We start from the raw sequence: 19,015 nt of genomic DNA, 5'->3' as shown, positions 1-19,015 counted from the left end.
ACCGGCCAGGCAGAGACAGCAAGGGCGGTTCGTTGCTCCAGAGCCTTTCCGTTCACCTTCCCACTCCTGGGCCAGACTACACTCAATCATATGACCCACTGAAGAGATGAGTCTTCAGTAAAGACTTAAAGGTTGAGACCGAGTTTGCGTCTCTGACATGGGTAGGCAGACCGTTCCATAAAAATGGAGCTCTATAGGAGAAAGCCCTGCCTCCAGCTGTTTGCTTAGAAATTCTAGGGACAATTAGGAGGCCTGCGTCTTGTGACCGTAGCGTACGTGTAGGTATGTACGGCAGGACCAAATCAGAGAGGTAGGTAGGAGCAAGCCCATGTAATGCTTTGTAGGTTAGCAGTAAAACCTTGAAATCAGCCCTTGCTTTGACAGGAAGCCAGTGTAGAGAGGCTAGCACTGGAGTAATATGATCAAATTTTTTGGTTCTAGTCAGGATTCTAGCAGCCGTATTTAGCACTAACTGAAGTTTATTTAGTGCTTTATCCGGGTAGCCGGAAAATAGAGCATTGCAGTAGTCTAACCTAGAAGTGACAAAAGCATGGATTAATTTTTCTGCATCATTTTTGGACAGAAAGTTTCTGATTTTTGCAATGTTACGTAGATGGAAAAAAGCTGTCCTCGAAATGGTCTTGATATGTTCTTCAAAAGAGAGATCAGGGTCCAGAGTAACGCCGAGGTCCTTCACAGTTTAAATTTGAGACGACTGTACAACCATTAAGATTAATTGTCAGATTCAACAGAAGATCTCTTTGTTTCTTGGGACCTAGAACAAGCATCTCTGTTTTGTCCGAGTTTAATAGTAGAAAGTTTGCAGCCATCCACTTCCTTATGTCTGAAACACATGCTTCTAGCGAGGGCAATTTTGGGGCTTCACCATGTTTCATTGAAATGTACAGCTGTGTGTCATCCGCATAGCAGTGAAAGTTTACATTATGTTTTCGAATAACATCCCCAAGAGGTAAAATATATAGTGAAAACAATAGTGGTCCTAAAACAGAACCTTGAGGAACACCGAAATGTACAGTTGATTTGTCAGAGGACAAACCATTCACAGAGACAAACTGATATCTTTCCGACAGATAAGACCTAAACCAGGCCAGAACATGTCCGTGTCGACCAATTTGGGTTTCCAATCTCTCCAAAAGAATGTGGTGATCGATGGTATCAAAAGCAGCACTCACAGAGATGGAATAGTCATGTAAAAATCATGTTAAACACTTACTTACTGCACTGTACATAATGTGACTTGTTAAGCAAATGTTTACTCCTGAACTGATTTAGGCTTGATATAACAAAGGTGTTGAATGTAAAAATGTCTAAAAACACAATTCCACTTTGGCATTATGGGGTATTGTGATGTCATTATGGGCTATTGTGATGTCATTATGGGGTATTGTGATGTCATTATGGGGTATTGTGATGTCATTATGGGGTATTACGATGTCATTATGGGGTATTGTGATGTCAGTATGGGGTTTGGGGGAAGACCAGTGACACAACATCTCAATGTAATACAGTTTCAGGCTGTAACACAACAACATGTGTAAAAAGTCCCGGGGTGTGAATACTCTCTGATGTAACTGGGTGTGAGTACTTTCTGAAGTAACTGGGTGTGAGTACTCTCTGAAGTAACTGGGTGTGAGTACTCTCTGAAGTAACTAGGTGTGAATACTCTCTGAAGTAACTGGGTGTGAATACGCTCTGAAGTAACTGGGTGTGAATACTCTCTGAAGTAACTGGGTGTGAGTACTCTCTGAAGTAACTGGGTGTGAGTACTCTCTGAAGTAACTGGGTGTGAATACTCTGAAGTAACTGGGTGTGAGTACTCTGAAGTAACTGGGTGTGAATACTCTCTGAAGTAACTGGGTGTGAGTACTCTCTGAAGTAACTGGATGTGAATACGTTCTGAAGTAACTGGGTGTGAATACTCTCTGAAGTAACTGGGTGTGAATACGTTCTGAAGTAACTGGGTGTGAGTACTCTCTGAAGTAACTGGGTGTGACTACTCTCTGAAGTAACTGGGTGTGAATACGTTCTGAAGTAACTAGGTGTGAATACTCTCTGAAGTAACTGGGTGTGAGTACTCTTAAGTAACTGGGTGTGAGTACTCTCTGAAGTAACTGGGTGTGAATACTCTCTGAAGTAACTGGGTGTGAATATGTTCTGAAGTAACTAGGTGTGAATACTCTCTGAAGTAACTGGGTGTGAGTACTCTTAAGTAACTGGGTGTGAGTACTCTCTGAAGTAACTGGGTGTGAATACGCTCTGAAGTAACTGGGTGTGAGTACTCTCTGAAGTAACTGGGTGTGAGTACTCTCTGAAGTAACTGGATGTGAATACGTTCTGAAGTAACTGCGTGTGAATACTCTCTGAAGTAACTGGGTGTGAATACGTTCTGAAGTAACTGGGTGTGAGTACTCTCTGAAGTAACTGGGTGTGACTACTCTCTGAAGTAACTGGGTGTGAATACGTTCTGAAGTAACTAGGTGTGAATACTCTCTGAAGTAACTGGGTGTGAGTACTCTTAAGTAACTGGGTGTGAGTACTCTCTGAAGTAACTGGGTGTGAATACTCTCTGAAGTAACTGGGTGTGAATACGTTCTGAAGTAACTAGGTGTGAATACTCTCTGAAGTAACTGGGTGTGAGTACTCTTAAGTAACTGGGTGTGAGTACTCTCTGAAGTAACTGGGTGTGAATACGCTCTGAAGTAACTGGGTGTGAGTACTCTCTGAAGTAACTGGGTGTGAGTACTCTCTGAAGTAACTGGGTGTGAATACTCTCTGAAGTAACTGGGTGTGAGTACTCTCTGAAGTAACTGGGTGTGAATACTCTCTGAAGTAACTGGGTGTGAATACTCTGAAGTAACTGGGTGTGAATACTCTCTGAAGTAACTGGGTGTGAGTAATCTCTGAAGTAACTGAGTGTGAGTACTCTCTGAAGTAACTGGGTGTGAATACACTCTGAAGTAACTGGGTGTGAGTACTCTCTGAAGTAACTGGTTGTGAATACTCTCTGAAGTAACTGGGTGTGAGTACTCTCTGAAGTAACTGGGTGTGAATACTCTCTGAAGTAACTGGGTGTGAGTACTCTCTGAAGTAACTAGGTGTGAATACTCTCTGAAGTAACTGGGTGTGAGTACTCTCTGAAGTAACTGGGTGTGAATACACTCTGAAGTAACTGGGTGTGAATACTCTCTGAAGTAACTGGGTGTAAATACACTCTGAAGTAACTGGGTGTGAATACTCTCTGAAGTAACTGGGTGTGAATACGTTCTGAAGTAACTGGGTGTGAGTACTCTCTGAAGTAACTGGTAACTGGGTGTGAATACTCTCTGAAGTAACTGGGTGTGAATACTCTCTGAAGTAACTGGGTGTGAATACTCTCTGAAGTAACTGGGTGTGAATACTCTCTGAAGTAACTGGGTGTGAATACTCTCTGAAGTAACTGGGTGTGAATACTCTCTGAAGTAACTGGGTGTGAATACTCTCTGAAGTAACTGGGAGTGAATACTCTCTGAAGTAACTGGGAGTGAATACTCTCTGAAGTAACTGGGTGTGAATACTCTCTGAAGTAACTGGGTGTGAATAACTGGGTGTGAATACTCTCTGAAGTAACTGGGTGTGAATACTCTCTGAAGTAACTGGGTGTGAGTACTCTCTGAAGTAACTGGGTGTGAATACACTCTGAAGTAACTGGGTGTGAGTACTCTCTGAAGTAACTGGTTGTGAATACTCTCTGAAGTAACTGGGTGTGAGTACTCTCTGAAGTAACTGGGTGTGAATACTCTCTGAAGTAACTGGGTGTGAGTACTCTCTGAAGTAACTAGGTGTGAATACTCTCTGAAGTAACTGGGTGTGAGTACTCTCTGAAGTAACTGGGTGTGAATACACTCTGAAGTAACTGGGTGTGAATACTCTCTGAAGTAACTGGGTGTAAATACACTCTGAAGTAACTGGGTGTGAATACTCTCTGAAGTAACTGGGTGTGAATACGTTCTGAAGTAACTGGGTGTGAGTACTCTCTGAAGTAACTGGGTGTGAATACTCTCTGAAGTAACTGGGTGTGAATACTCTCTGAAGTAACTGGGTGTGAATACTCTCTGAAGTAACTGGGTGTGAATACTCTCTGAAGTAACTGGGTGTGAGTACTCTCTGAAGTAACTGGGTGTGAATACTCTCTGAAGTAACTGGGTGTGAATACTCTCTGAAGTAACTGGGTGTGAGTACTCTCTGAAGTAACTGGGTGTGAATACTCTCTGAAGTAACTGGGTGTGAATACTCTCTGAAGTAACTGGGTGTGAGTACTCTCTGAAGTAACTGGGTGTGAGTACTCTCTGAAGTAACTGGGTGTGAATACTCTCTGAAGTAACTGGGTGTGAATACTCTCTGAAGTAACTGGGTGTGAATACTCTCTGAAGTAACTGGGTGTGAGTACTCTCTGAAGTAACTGGTTGTGAGTACTCTCTGAAGGCTCTGTAGGGAGCAGGGTGTCATATGGGACACAGACCCTTGTCTGATTGGCTGGAAGACTGGGCTATAATGCCCTGGCTCTCCCTCTGATTGGCTGGAAGACTGGGCTATAATGCCCTGGCTGTCCCTCTGAGTGGCTGGAGTCTGGGATCTTGGGTCTGAGGGAGCTGGTCGCCTGAGGTTTCTCTTGTATCTCTGGTCTCTGCTGTGCTTCTCTGGCTCGGCCCTGAGTGGAGGTCTGACTCAAGTGATGAGTTCACTGATTAGAGGTGATCTTCACAGGGGCAAACCTGTAAACATCAGACAAAGTGGAATTTAACAGAGAGAGAGAGAAGGGGAGAGTTGGAGTGAAGTGTGTCCTCATGCCATGTGTCTGTCTGGGCCGTGATTAAAGTGGAATTTAACAGAGAGGGAGAGACACAGCCACACACAATGTAAAGGAGTGTGTGTCCACATGCCATGTGTGTGTTTAGAGATGATTAATCTCACTCTGTCAGACCTGTTGTCTTCATTACTAAGAGACAAGGTGGACAGACACAACCACTCAGACCTGTTGTCTTCATTACTAAGAGACAATGTGGACAGACAACCACTCAGACCTGTTGTCTTCATTACTAAGAGACAATGTGGACAGACACAACCACTCAGACCTGTTGTCTTCATTACTAAGAGACAAGGTGGACAGACACAACCTCTAAGGCTATTTAACTAAAAGAGGTTTTAAATGAAGAACAATGATGATAGCGTGAGAGGTGGAGACAGGATGGACGGACAGACTACAGACTGAGTAGCAAGACTAACAGGATGGACGGACAGACTACAGACTGAGTAGCAAGACTAACAGGATGGACGGACAGACTACAGACTGAGTAGCAAGACTAACAGGATGGACGGACAGACTACAGACTGAGTAGCAAGACTAACAGGATGGACGGACAGACTACAGACTGAGTAGCAAGACTAACAGGATGGACGGACAGACTACAGACTGAGTAGCAAGACTAACAGGATGGACGGACAGACTACAGTAGACTGAGTAGTTATTTTCTTCTCCTTCTCTGTCTTTGCAGTGGATTGCAGTCTTATTGAATATAGTGGATAGTATTTAGTTAAATGTACTGTGTTTAGAACATTAGAATGGATGGCGGGCCAGTTCAATGATTCCGCGGTGTCTTGTTAGATATATCAGATGCGTTCGTCTTGCCTTTACCACGCCAGAAAAGTAAACTGTGAAACAACATTTTATTGATCTCGTACTTTTGACAGTCATGTTTAAAAAGGAAAATATCTCTTATTCCTATTTGTTAAGCTGCACACAAGCTGCAAACACATTAATACAATAGAATAAATATCTCTTCTTCCTATTTGTTAAGCTGCTTTCACACATTAATACAATATAATAAATTGGTCTTTCATGACTGATTAGTCATTCTGTTTCAAACAATATGAAGGACTGGAATGATTAGAGTTTTATTTGTGTCCCTCTTCCTCTCTTTCTCTTCCTGCTCATCTCTTCTCGTCATCTCTTTTTCCTCATCTCTTCCTGCTCATCTCTTCTCGTCATCTCTTCCTCCTCATCTCTTCTTCCTCATCTCTTCCTCTTCATCTTTTCTCCTCATCTCTTCATATTTATCTCTTTCCCTCATCTCTTCCTCACCTCTTCTCGTCATCGATTCCTCCTCATCTCTTCTCCTCTTCCCCTCCTCTCCTCCCTCCCCTCCTCCTCCTCTCTCTCCTCTTCCTCTCCTCTATCTCCTTTGTCTCTCCTGTCCTTAGTCTGTTCTCCTGGGTTCTATGGGCACCGCTGTAGCCAGTCATGTCCACAGTGTGTCCACAGCTCTGGATCGTGCCATCATGTGACTGGTCACTGTGACTGTCTGTCCGGCTTCTATGGCTCCCTGTGCAACCAAGGCAAGTAGTCCTACTCTCCTCCTGTCCCTTCTCTCTGCAACCAAGGCAAGTAGTCCTACTCTCCTCCTGTCCCTTCTCTCTGCAACCAAGGCAAGTAGTCCTACTCTCCTCCTGTCCCTTCTCTCTGCAACCAAGGCAAGTAGCCCTCCTCTCCTCCTGTCCCTTCTCTCTGTAACCAAGGCAAGTAGCCCTCCTCTCCTCCTGTCCCTTCTCTCTGCAACCAAGGCAAGCAGTCCTACTCTCCTCCTGTCCCTTCTCTCTGCAACCAAGGCAAGTAGCCCTCCTCTCCTCCTGTCCCTTCTCTCTGCAACCAAGACAAGTAGTCCTCCTCTCTTCCTGTCCCTCCTTCTTCCTCCTTCTCTCTCCCTCCCTCTCTCCCTCTCTCTCCCTCCCTCCTTCCAGTCTCTAACCTAGTTACAGTGATGTCTTCTCTGTCTCTGTGAGGCATGGAAAACTAAAAGAACGGAGAACGGTCTCTTCGCTTAGAACGGAGAACAGTCTCTTCAGTCAGAACGGAGAACGGTCTCCTCGCTCAGAATGTAGAACCTTCTCTTCGCTCAGAACGGAGAACAGTCTCTTCAGTCAGAACGGAGAACAGTCTCTTCAGTCAGAACAGAGACCGGTCTCTTCGGTCAGAACGGAGAACAGTCTCTTCAGTCAGAACGGAGAACGGTCTCTTCGCTCAGAATGGAGAACGGTCTCTTCGCTCAGAACGGAGAACTGTCTCTTCGCTCAGAAAGGAGAACAGTCTCTCCTGCTTCTCCCTGTCTCTCCCTGTCTCTCCCTGCCTCTCCATGTCTCTCCATGTCTCTCCCTTCCTCCTACCCTGCCTCTCCCTTCCTCCTACCCTGCCTCTCCCTGTCTCTCCCTGCCTCTCCCTGTCTCTCCCTGCCTCTCCCTGCCTCCTACCCTGCCTCTCCCTTCCTCCTACCATGCCTCTTCCTACCTCTCCCTGCCTCTCCCTGCCTCTCCCTGTCTTCTACCCTGCCTCTCCCTGCCTCTCTCTGCCTCTCTCTGTCTCTCTCTGTCTCTCCCTGCCTCTCCCTGCCTCTCCCGACCTCTCCCTGCCTCTCCCTGTCTTCTACCCTGCCTCTCCCTGCCTCTACCTGCCTCTCTCTGCCTCTCCCTTTCTCTCCCTGTCTCTCCCTGCCTCTCCCTGTCTCTCCCTGCCTCTCCCTGCCTCTCCTTGCCTCTCCCTGTCTCTCCCTGTCTCTCAATGACTATCCCTGCCTCTCCCTGCATCTCTCTGCCTCTCCCTGTCTCTCCCTGCCTCTCCCTGTCTCTCCCTGCCTCTCCCTGCCTCTCCGTGCCTCTCCCTGTCTCTCCCTGTCTCTCAATGACTATCCCTGCCTCTCCCTGCCTCTCCCTGTCTCTCCCTGTCTCTCAATGACTATCCCTGTCTTTCCCTGCCTCTCCTTGTCTCTCCCTGCCTCTCCCTGTCCCTCCCTGTCTCTCCCTGCCTCTCCCTGCCTCTCCCTACCTCTCCCTACCTCTCCCTGCCTTTCCCTGCCTCTCCCTGTCTCTCAATGACTATCCCTGCCTTTCCCTGCCTCTTCCTGTCTCTCCCTGCCTCTCCCTGTCTCCTACCCTGCCTCTCCCTGCCTCTTACTACCTCTCCCTGTCTATCCTTGCCTCTCCCTGCCTCTCCCTGTCTCTCCCTGCCTCTCCCTGTCTCTCCATGTCTCTCCCTGTCTCTCCCTTCAACTAAATGACATTATCAGTGTCTCTCTGACAAATAACCTTCAGTGAAAATCTAATCTGAATATTGCTGAGACATTCTCTTTTAGAGAGAGACTCAAAGAAAGCGACAGTATTAGCAGCCGTCCTCTCAACACAGTCAACAGGAAACCTAGTGAGATTAGCATCCATCCTCTCAGCACAGTCAACAGGAAACCTAGTGAGATTAGCATCCATCCTCTGTCCTCTCAGCACAGTCAACAGGAAACCTAGTGAGATTAGCATCCATCCTCCGTCCTCTCAACACAGTCAACAGGAAACCTAGTGAGATTAGCATCCATCCTCTCAGCACAGTCAACAGGAAACCTAGTGAGATTAGCATCCATCATCCGTCCTCTCAGCACAGTCAACAGGAAACCTAGTGAGATTAGCATCCAGTCCTCTCAACACAGTCAACAGGAAACCTAGTGAGATTAGCATCCATCCTCTCAACACAGTCAACAGGAAACCTAGTGAGATTAGCATCCATCCTCTCAACACAGTCAACAGGAAACCTAGTGAGATTAGCATCCGTCCTTATTCATGTCATGTTCATGTTCTATATTCAGATTTGAGAGGTTTTTAAATGCTTCAAGGCTCATATTATCGAACACAGACAGGGGCTAATCCAATGAGTTACTTTATGCTGCTAATCCAATGAGTTACTCTATGCTGCTAATCCAATGAGTTACTCTATCCTGCTAATCCAATGAGTTACTCTATCCTGCTAATCCAATGAGTTACTCTATCCTGCTAATCCAATGAGTTACTCTATCCTGCTAATCCTTTTAATGAGTTACTCTATGAAATGCTAATCCAATGAGTTAAACTAATACAGCTATCTGGTGACTAACACAAAGACAGGTACAATCACCCACGAAATACAACGCGCACTCAGCTAATCCAATGAGTTACTCTATGCTGCTAATCCAATGAGTTACTCTATGCTGCTAATCCAATGAGTTACTCTATGCTGCTAATCCAATGAGTTACTCTATGCTGCTAATCCAATGAGTTACTCTATCCTGCTAATCCAATGAGTTACTCTATCCTGCTAATCCAATGAGTTACTCTATGCTGCTAATCCAATGAGTTACTCTATGCTGCTAATCCAATGAGTTACTCTATGCTGCTAATCCAATGAGTTACTCTATGCTGCTAATCCAATGAGTTACTCTATGCTGCTAATCCAATGAGTTTGTCACACCCGGATCTGTTTAACCCTCAGGCTGAATAGGTGTTTATCAGGCTAGCTGGATGTCACACCCTGATCTGTTTCACCTATCCTTGTGATTGTCTCCACCCCCCCTCCAGGTGTCGCCCATCTTCTCCATTATCCCCTGGGTATTTATACCTGTGTTCTCTGTTGGTCTGTTGCCAGTTTGTTTTGGTCATTCATACCTACCCGTTTTTTCTCCTTTGCTCCTGTCCTGTCTATAGTGCCTGTTTTCTAGTTTAGCCGGTTTTGACCTTTCTGCCTGCCCTGACCCTGAGCCTGTCTACCGTCCTGTGCCCGTGTTCGGTTTAATAAAATGTTGTTACTTCAACATCGTCTGCACCTGGGTCTTACCTTCAAACAATATTTTACTGTTATTTGAACAAACATTCTGCTTTAGGCCTGTTAAAAAGAGAACAAAGGATGACCTGATTTTTACTTACTTTGGATTTACAAAAACACACTACAGTAGACTGGTATATAGACTGGTATATAGACTGGTATATAGACTGGTATATAGACTGGTATATAGACTGGTATATAGACTGGTCACTACAGTAGACTGGTATATAGACTGGTATATAGACTGGTATATAGACTGGTCACTACACTAGACTGGTATATAGACTGGTCACTACAGTAGACTGGTATATAGACTGGTATATAGACTGGTATATAGACTGGTCACTACAGTAGACTGGTATATAGACTGGTAACTACACTAGACTGGTATATAGACTGGTCACTACACTAGACTGGTATATAGACTGGTCACTACAGTAGACTGGTATATAGACTGGTCACTACAGTAGACTGGTATATAGACTGGTATATAGACTGGTCACTACAGTAGACTGGTATATAGACTGGTCACTACAGTAGACTGGTATATAGACTGGTAACTACAGTAGACTGGTATATAGACTGGTATATAGACTGGTAACTACACTAGACTGGTATATAGACTGGTCACTACAGTAGACTGGTATATAGACTGGTAACTACAGTAGACTGGTATATAGACTGGTAACTACAGTAGACTGGTATATAGACTGGTACTACAGTAGACTGGTATATAGACTGGTAACTACAGTAGACTGGTATATAGACTGGTAACTACAGTAGACTGGTATATAGACTGGTCACCACAGTAGACTGGTATATAGACTGGTATATAGACTGGTATATAGACTGGTCACCACAGTAGACTGGTATATAGACTGGTCACCACAGTAGACTGGTATATAGACTGGTCACTACAGTAGACTGGTATATAGACTGGTCACTACAGTAGACTGGTATATAGACTGGTCACTACAGTAGACTGGTATATAGACTGGTAACTACAGTAGACTGGTATATAGACTGGTAACTACAGTAGACTGGTATATAGACTGATACCTACACTAGACTGGTATATAGACTGGTAACTACAGTAGACTGGTATATAGACTGGTAACTACAGTAGACTGGTATATAGACTGGTAACTACAGTAGACTGGTATATAGACTGGTAACTACACTAGACTGGTATATAGACTGGTCACTACACTAGACTGGTATATAGACTGGTCACTACACTAGACTGGTATATAGACTGGTCACTACACTAGACTGGTATATAGACTGGTAACTACAGTAGACTGGTATATAGACTGGTATAGACTGGTCACTACAGTAGACTGGTATATAGACTGGTAACTACAGTAGACTGGTATATAGACTGGTAACTACAGTAGACTGGTATATAGACTGGTATATAGACTGGTCACTACAGTAGACTGGTATATAGACTGGTAACTACACTAGACTGGTATATAGACTGGTAACTACACTAGACTGGTATATAGACTGGTATATAGACTGGTATATAGACTGGTAACTACAGTAGACTGGTATATAGACTGGTATATAGACTGGTAACTACACTAGACTGGTATATAGACTGATAACTACAGTAGACTGGTATATAGACTGGTATATAGACTGGTATATAGACTGGTAGACTGGTATATAGACTGGTAACTACACTAGACTGGTATATAGACTGGTAACTACAGTAGACTGGTATATAGACTGGTAACTACACTAGACTGGTATATAGACTGGTATATAGACTGGTCACTACAGTAGACTGGTATATAGACTGGTAACTACACTAGACTGGTATATAGACTGGTAACTACACTAGACTGGTATATAGACTGGTAACTACAGTAGACTGGTATATAGACTGGTAACTACAGTAGACTGGTATATAGACTGGTATATAGACTGGTATATAGACTGGTATATAGACTGGTAACTACACTAGACTGGTAACTACACTAGACTGGTATATAGACTGATAACTACAGTAGACTGGTATATAGACTGGTAACTACACTAGACTGGTATATAGACTGGTATATAGACTGGCCACTACAGTAGACTGGTATATAGACTGGTAACTACAGTAGACTGGTATATAGACTGGTAACTACAGTAGACTGGTATATAGACTGGTCACTACAGTAGACTGGTATATAGACTGGTAACTACAGTAGACTGGTATATAGACTGGTCACTACACTAGACTGGTATATAGACTGGTCACTACAGTAGACTGGTATATAGACTGGTCACTACAGTAGACTGGTATATAGACTGGTCACTACAGTAGACTGGTATATAGACTGGTCACTACAGTAGACTGGTATATAGACTGGTAACTACACTAGACTGGTATATAGACTGGTATATAGACTGATAACTACAGTAGACTGGTATATAGACTGGTAACTACAGTAGACTGGTATATAGACTGGTCACTACAGTAGACTGGTATATAGACTGGTCACTACAGTAGACTGGTATATAGACTGGTAACTACACTAGACTGGTATATAGACTGGTATATAGACTGATAACTACAGTAGACTGGTATATAGACTGGTAACTACAGTAGACTGGTATATAGACTGGTCACTACAGTAGACTGGTATATAGACTGGTCACTACAGTAGACTGGTATATAGACTGGTAACTACACTAGACTGGTATATAGACTGGTATATAGACTGGTAACTACAGTAGACTGGTATATAGACTGGTCACTACAGTAGACTGGTATATAGACTGGTAACTACAGTAGACTGGTATATAGACTGGTCACTACAGTAGACTGGTATATAGACTGGTAACTACAGTAGACTGGTATATAGACTGGTAACTACAGTAGACTGGTATATAGACTGGTAACTACAGTAGACTGGTATATAGACTGGTAACTACAGTAGACTGGTATATAGACTGATAACTACAGTAGACTGGTATATAGAATGATACCGACAGTAGACTGGTACACTAGACTGGTATATAGACTGGTCACTACAGTAGACTGGTACTGGTATATAGACTGGTCACTACAGTAGACTGGTATATAGACTGGTAACTACAGTAGACTGGTATATAGACTGGTAACTATAGACTGGTTATATATTATGATAACTACAGTAGACTGGTAGACTATATAGACTGGTATATAGACTGGTATATAGACTGGTAACTACAGTAGACTGGTATATAGACTGGTAACTACAGTAGACTGGTATATAGACTGGTATATAGACTGGTAACTACACTAGACTGGTATATAGACTGGTATATAGACTGGTAACTACAGTAGACTGGTATATAGACTGGTAACTACAGTAGACTGGTATATAGACTGGTAACTACAGTAGACTGGTATATAGACTGGTCACTACAGTAGACTGGTATATAGACTGGTAACTACAGTAGACTGGTAACTACAATAGACTGGTATATAGACTGGTAACTACACTAGACTGGTATATAGACTGGTACTACAGTAGACTGGTATATAGACTGGTAACACACTAGACTGGTATATAGACTGGTAACTACAGTAGACTGGTATATAGACTGGTAACTACACTAGACTGGTATATAGACTGGTAACTACAGTAGACTGGTATATAGACTGGTCACTACAGTAGACTGGTATATAGACTGGTAACTACACTAGACTGGTATATAGACTGGTCACTACAGTAGACTGGTATATAGACTGGTAACTACACTAGACTGGTATATAGACTGGTATATAGACTGGTACTACAGTAGACTGGTATATAGACTGGTAACTACACTAGACTGGTATATAGACTGGTATATAGACTGGTAACTACACTAGACTGGTATATAGACTGGTAACTACACTAGACTGGTATATAGACTGGTAACTACAGTAGACTGGTATATAGACTGGTCACTACAGTAGACTGGTATATAGACTGGTATACACTAGACTGGTATATAGACTACACTGGTATATAGACTGGTATATAGACTGGTATATAGACTGGTAACTACACTAGACTGGTATATAGACTGGTATATAGACTGGTATAGACTGGTATATAGACTACACTAGACTGGTATATAGACTGGTATATAGACTGGTAACTACACTAGACTGGTATATAGACTGGTAACTACACTAGACTGGTATACCACAGTAGACTGGTATATAGACTGGTAACTACACTAGACTGGTATATAGACTGGTAACTACACTAGACTATAGACTGGTACTACAGTAGACTGGTATATAGACTGGTAACTATAGACTGGTATATAGACTGGTAACTACAGTAGACTGGTATATAGACTGGTCACTACAGTAGACTGGTATATAGACTGGTCACTACAGTAGACTGGTATATAGACTGGTATATAGACTGGTAACTACAGTAGACTGGTATATAGACTGGTATATAGACTGGTAACTACAGTAGACTGGTATATAGACTGGTAACTACAGTAGACTGGTATATAGACTGGTAACTACACTAGACTGGTATATAGACTGGTAACTACAGTAGACTGGTATATAGACTGGTAACTACAGTAGACTGGTATATAGACTGGTACCTACACTAGACTGGTATATAGACTGGTATATAGACTGGTACCTACAGTAGACTGGTATATAGACTGGTATATAGACTGGTAACTACACTAGACTGGTATATAGACTGGTAACTACACTAGACTGGTATATAGACTGGTCACTACAGTAGACTGGTATATAGACTGGTATATAGACTGGTAACTACAGTAGACTGGTATATAGACTGGTAACTACACTAGACTGGTATATAGACTGGTATATAGACTGGTAACTACAGTAGACTGGTATATAGACTGGTATATAGACTGGTAACTACACTAGACTGGTATGTAGACTGGTATATAGACTGGTAACTACACTAGACTGGTATATAGACTGGTCACTACAGTAGACTGGTATATAGACTGGTATATAGACTGGTACCTACAGTAGACTGGTATATAGACTGGTACCTACAGTAGACTGGTATATAGACTGGTAACTACACTAGACTGGATTATATAGACTGGTATATAGACTGGTCTTGTATAACTACAGTAGACTGGTATATAGACTGGGAACTACACCAGACTGGTATATAGACTGATAACTACAGTAGACTGGTATAATAGACTGGTACACTGGATTACTAGACAGGGTAGTACTCTGGGATGTTGTAGAGCATGAACCTACAGGAACGGGCCACCGCCTTGATGTTAGAGAACTGGTATATAGACTGGTATATAGACTGGAGTTGTTGACCGTGATGGCAGATCAGACTGGTATATAGAAGAGCTGGTCACTACAGGTAGACTGGTATATAGACTGGTAACTACAGTAGACTGGTATAGAAGGGGACTGGTAGATAGACTGGTCACTGCACAATGATAAGACTGGTATATAGACTGGTAACTACAGTAGACTGGTATATAGACTGGTAACTACAGTAGACTGGAACATAGACTGGTAACTACAGTAGACTGGTATATAGACTGGTAACTACACTACCTGGTAAGCTACAGTAGACTGATATTGCGTAGACTGATAGATGCTAACACTAGACTGGTATAGGAGACTGGTCACTATCAGTAGACTGGTATATAGACTGGTATATAGACTGGTAACTACAGTAGACTGGTATATAGACTGGTAACTACAGTAGACTGGTATATAGACTGGTAACTACAGTAGACTGGTATATAGACTGGTAACTACAGTAGACTGGTATATAGACTGGTAACTACACTAGACTGGTATATAGACTGGTAACTACACTAGACTGGTATATAGACTGGTATATAGACTGGTAACTACACTAGACTGGTATATAGACTGGTATATAGACTGGTAACTACACTAGACTGGTATATAGACTGGTAACTACACTAGACTGGTATATAGACTGGTATATAGACTGGTAACTACAGTAGACTGGTATATAGACTGGTATATAGACTGGTAACTACAGACTGGTATATAGACTGGTATATAGACTGGTAACTACAGTAGACTGGTATATAGACTGGTAACTACACTAGACTGGTATATAGACTGGTCACTACACTAGACTGGTATATAGACTGGTCACTACAGTAGACTGGTATATAGACTGGTCACCACAGTAGACTGGTATATAGACTGGTATATAGACTGGTATCCACAGTAGACTGGTATATAGACTGGTAACTACAGTAGACTGGTATATAGACTGGTCACTACAGTAGACTGGTATATAGACTGGTAACTACACTAGACTGGTATATAGACTGGTAACTACAGTAGACTGGTATATAGACTGGTATATAGACTGGTAACTACACTAGACTGGTATATAGACTGGTAACTACAGTAGACTGGTATATAGACTGGTAACTACAGTAGACTGGTATATAGACTGGTAACTACACTAGACTGGTAACTACAGTAGACTGATATATAGACTGATAACTACACTAGACTGGTATATAGACTGGTAACTACAGTAGACTGGTAACTACAGTAGACTGATATATGGACTGATAACTACAGTAGACTCTGGGAAACAAATAATAATGTCAGCAACATTAGCTAGTCTCGCTACTGTATTTAGCCACTCTACTGTATATAGCCTCTCTACTGTATATAGACTCTCTACTGTTATATAGCCTCTCTACTGTATATAGACTCTCTACTGTTATATAGCCTCTCTACTGTATATAGACTCTCTACTGTTATATAGCCTCTCTACTGTTATATAGCCTCTACTCTTATATAGCCTCTCTACTGTATATAGCCTCTCTACTGTATATAGACTCACTACTGTTATATAGCCTCTCTACTGTTATATAGCCTCTACTGTATATAGCCTCTCTACTGTATATAGACTCTCTACTGTTATATAGCCTCTCTACTGTTATATAGCCTCTACTGTTATATAGCCTCTCTACTGTATATAGCCTCTCTACTGTTATATAGCCTCTCTACTGTTATATAGCTTCTCTACTGTATATAGCCTCTACTGTATATAGCCTCTACTGTATATAGCCTCTCTACTGTTATATAGCCTCTCTACTGTATATAACCTCTCTACTGTATATACCCTCTCTACTGTATATAGCCTCTCTACTGTTATATAGCCTCTCTACTGTATGTAGCCTCTCTACTGTATATAGCCTGTCTACTGTTATATAGCCTCTCTACTGTTATATAGCCTCTCTACTGTATATAACCTCTCTACTGTTATATAGCCTCTCTACTGTATATAGCCTCTCTACTGTATATAACCTCTCTACTGTTATATAGCCTCTCTACTGTATATAGCCTCTCTACTGTATATAGCTTCTCTACTGTATATAACCTCTCTACTGTATATAGCCTCTCTACTGTATATAGCTTCTCTACTGTATATAACCTCTCTACTGTATATAGCCTCTCTACTGTATATAGCTTCTCTACTGTATAAAACCTCTCTACTGTATATAGCCTCTCTACTGTATATAGCCTCTCTACTGTATATAGCCTCTCTACTCTATATAGCCTCTCTACTGTATATAGCCTCTCTACTGTATATAGCCTCTACTGTATATAGCCTCTCTACTGTATATAACCTCTCTACTGTATATAGCCTCTACTGTATATAGCCTCTCTACTGTATATAACCTCTCTACTGTATATAGCCTCTCTACTGTATATAGCCTCTACTGTATATAACCTCTCTACTGTATATAACCTCTCTACTGTATATAGCTTCTCTACTGTATATAGCCTCTCTACTCTATATAACCTCTCTACTGTATATAGCCTGTCTACTATATATAGCATCTCTACTGTATATAGCCTCTCTACTATATATAGCATCTCTACTGTATATAGCATCTCTACTGTATATAGCCTCTCTACTATATATAGCATCTCTACTGTATATAGCATCTCTACTGTATATAGCCTCTCTACTATATATAGCATCTCTACTGTATATAGCATCTCTACTGTATATAGCCTCTCTACTATATATAGCATCTCTACTGTATATAGCATCTCTACTGTATATAGCATCTCTACTGTATATAGCATCTCTACTGTATATAGCCTCTCTACTATATATAGCCTCTCTACTGTATATAGCATCTCTACTGTATATAGCCTCTCTACTGTATATAGCATCTCTACTGTTATATAGCCTCTCTACTGTATATAGCCTGTCTTTTTACTGTTGTTTTAAGTTCTTTACCTACCTATTGTTCACCTAATACCTTGTTTGCACTGTTGGTTAGAGCCTGTAAGGAAGCATTTCACTGTAAGGTCACCTATTGTTTAGAGCCTGTAAGTAAGCATTCCACTGTAAGGTCACCTATTGGTTATAGCCTGTAAGGAAGCATTTCACTGTAAGGTCACCTATTGGTTAGAGTCTGTTCTGTTCCTCAGTAGGCCGTCATTGTAATTAAGAATTTGTTCTCAAGTGACTTTCCTGGTTAAATTTAAATACAAAAATATCAATATACCAATAATCTAAGTAAAGCTTTGGCACGTCATTGGGCCACATGTTATTACTCATCATTAAATATATTGAGGCAAAATTACAGACAGTAGCCTACATTTAACAAAATAGATCTCGATTGAATGAACATGAAATTGATTTCAACATTATTTAATTATATTATAGGCCTACACTCTTAGAATAAAAGGTTGCTTTAAGGTTCTTCACATGTCCTCATAGGAGAACCTTTTTTTAGTTCCAGGTAGAACCATTTTCGGTTCCATGTAGAACCCTCTGTGGAAAGGGTTTTTACCTGGAACCAACAAAGATTCTTCAAAGGTTTCTCCTACGGGGGAACAGCCGAAGAACCTTTTTAGGTTCTTAGATATCACCTTTTTTTCCCTAAGAGTGGATGTAGCCTACAGAGAAATCAGCAGGTGGGTAAGTCTGGGAGTTGAGAGAGAGAACTTGGGTCAATACAAACGGCACAATTACTCTTGAAATGTGGACGAACGATTTTTGCTAAAAACGGATACTTGTGCCTTTACAGCCCATTACCTAAACAATGAGTGGTTGAGCGCAAAACTGCAGATAAACATAAGGCCAGATATTGTGAAAGAAGACTTGGCGTTCTTGTCGATTTCCTCTATCGCTTCAGAGAGGCCACACTCGTCCTGGAGATGTAGTGTCAGAGAGGAGACACCATAAAGAGTCACCTACAGTTGGCTAGTCCTCTCTGTCAGAGACTGTGTTGTATCATAGTTAGTTATCTGTCTCATGCTAGACTCCCAGGATCCCCTGGACCAGCATGGGGTATGAGAGCCTAAACACACACACA

The 19,015-nt window shown here is 42.0% G+C and overlaps 1 protein-coding gene across 1 annotated transcript in view; it reads left to right on the top strand.

Moving 5' to 3' along the window:
- megf11 (multiple EGF-like-domains 11) overlaps positions 1-19,015 on the top strand; it is a 555,378-nt gene that overhangs the window by 463,330 nt on the left and 73,033 nt on the right. Inside the window, 1 exon segment of the mRNA XM_046352068.1 lies at positions 6,259-6,393. Coding sequence (XP_046208024.1) covers positions 6,259-6,393 — 135 coding nt within the window.

This window comes from Oncorhynchus gorbuscha, linkage group LG06 (genome assembly GCF_021184085.1).
Source record: "Oncorhynchus gorbuscha isolate QuinsamMale2020 ecotype Even-year linkage group LG06, OgorEven_v1.0, whole genome shotgun sequence".
Classification (NCBI taxonomy): Eukaryota; Metazoa; Chordata; class Actinopteri; order Salmoniformes; family Salmonidae; genus Oncorhynchus; species Oncorhynchus gorbuscha.
This window is presented reverse-complemented; position numbering and strand designations above follow the sequence as displayed.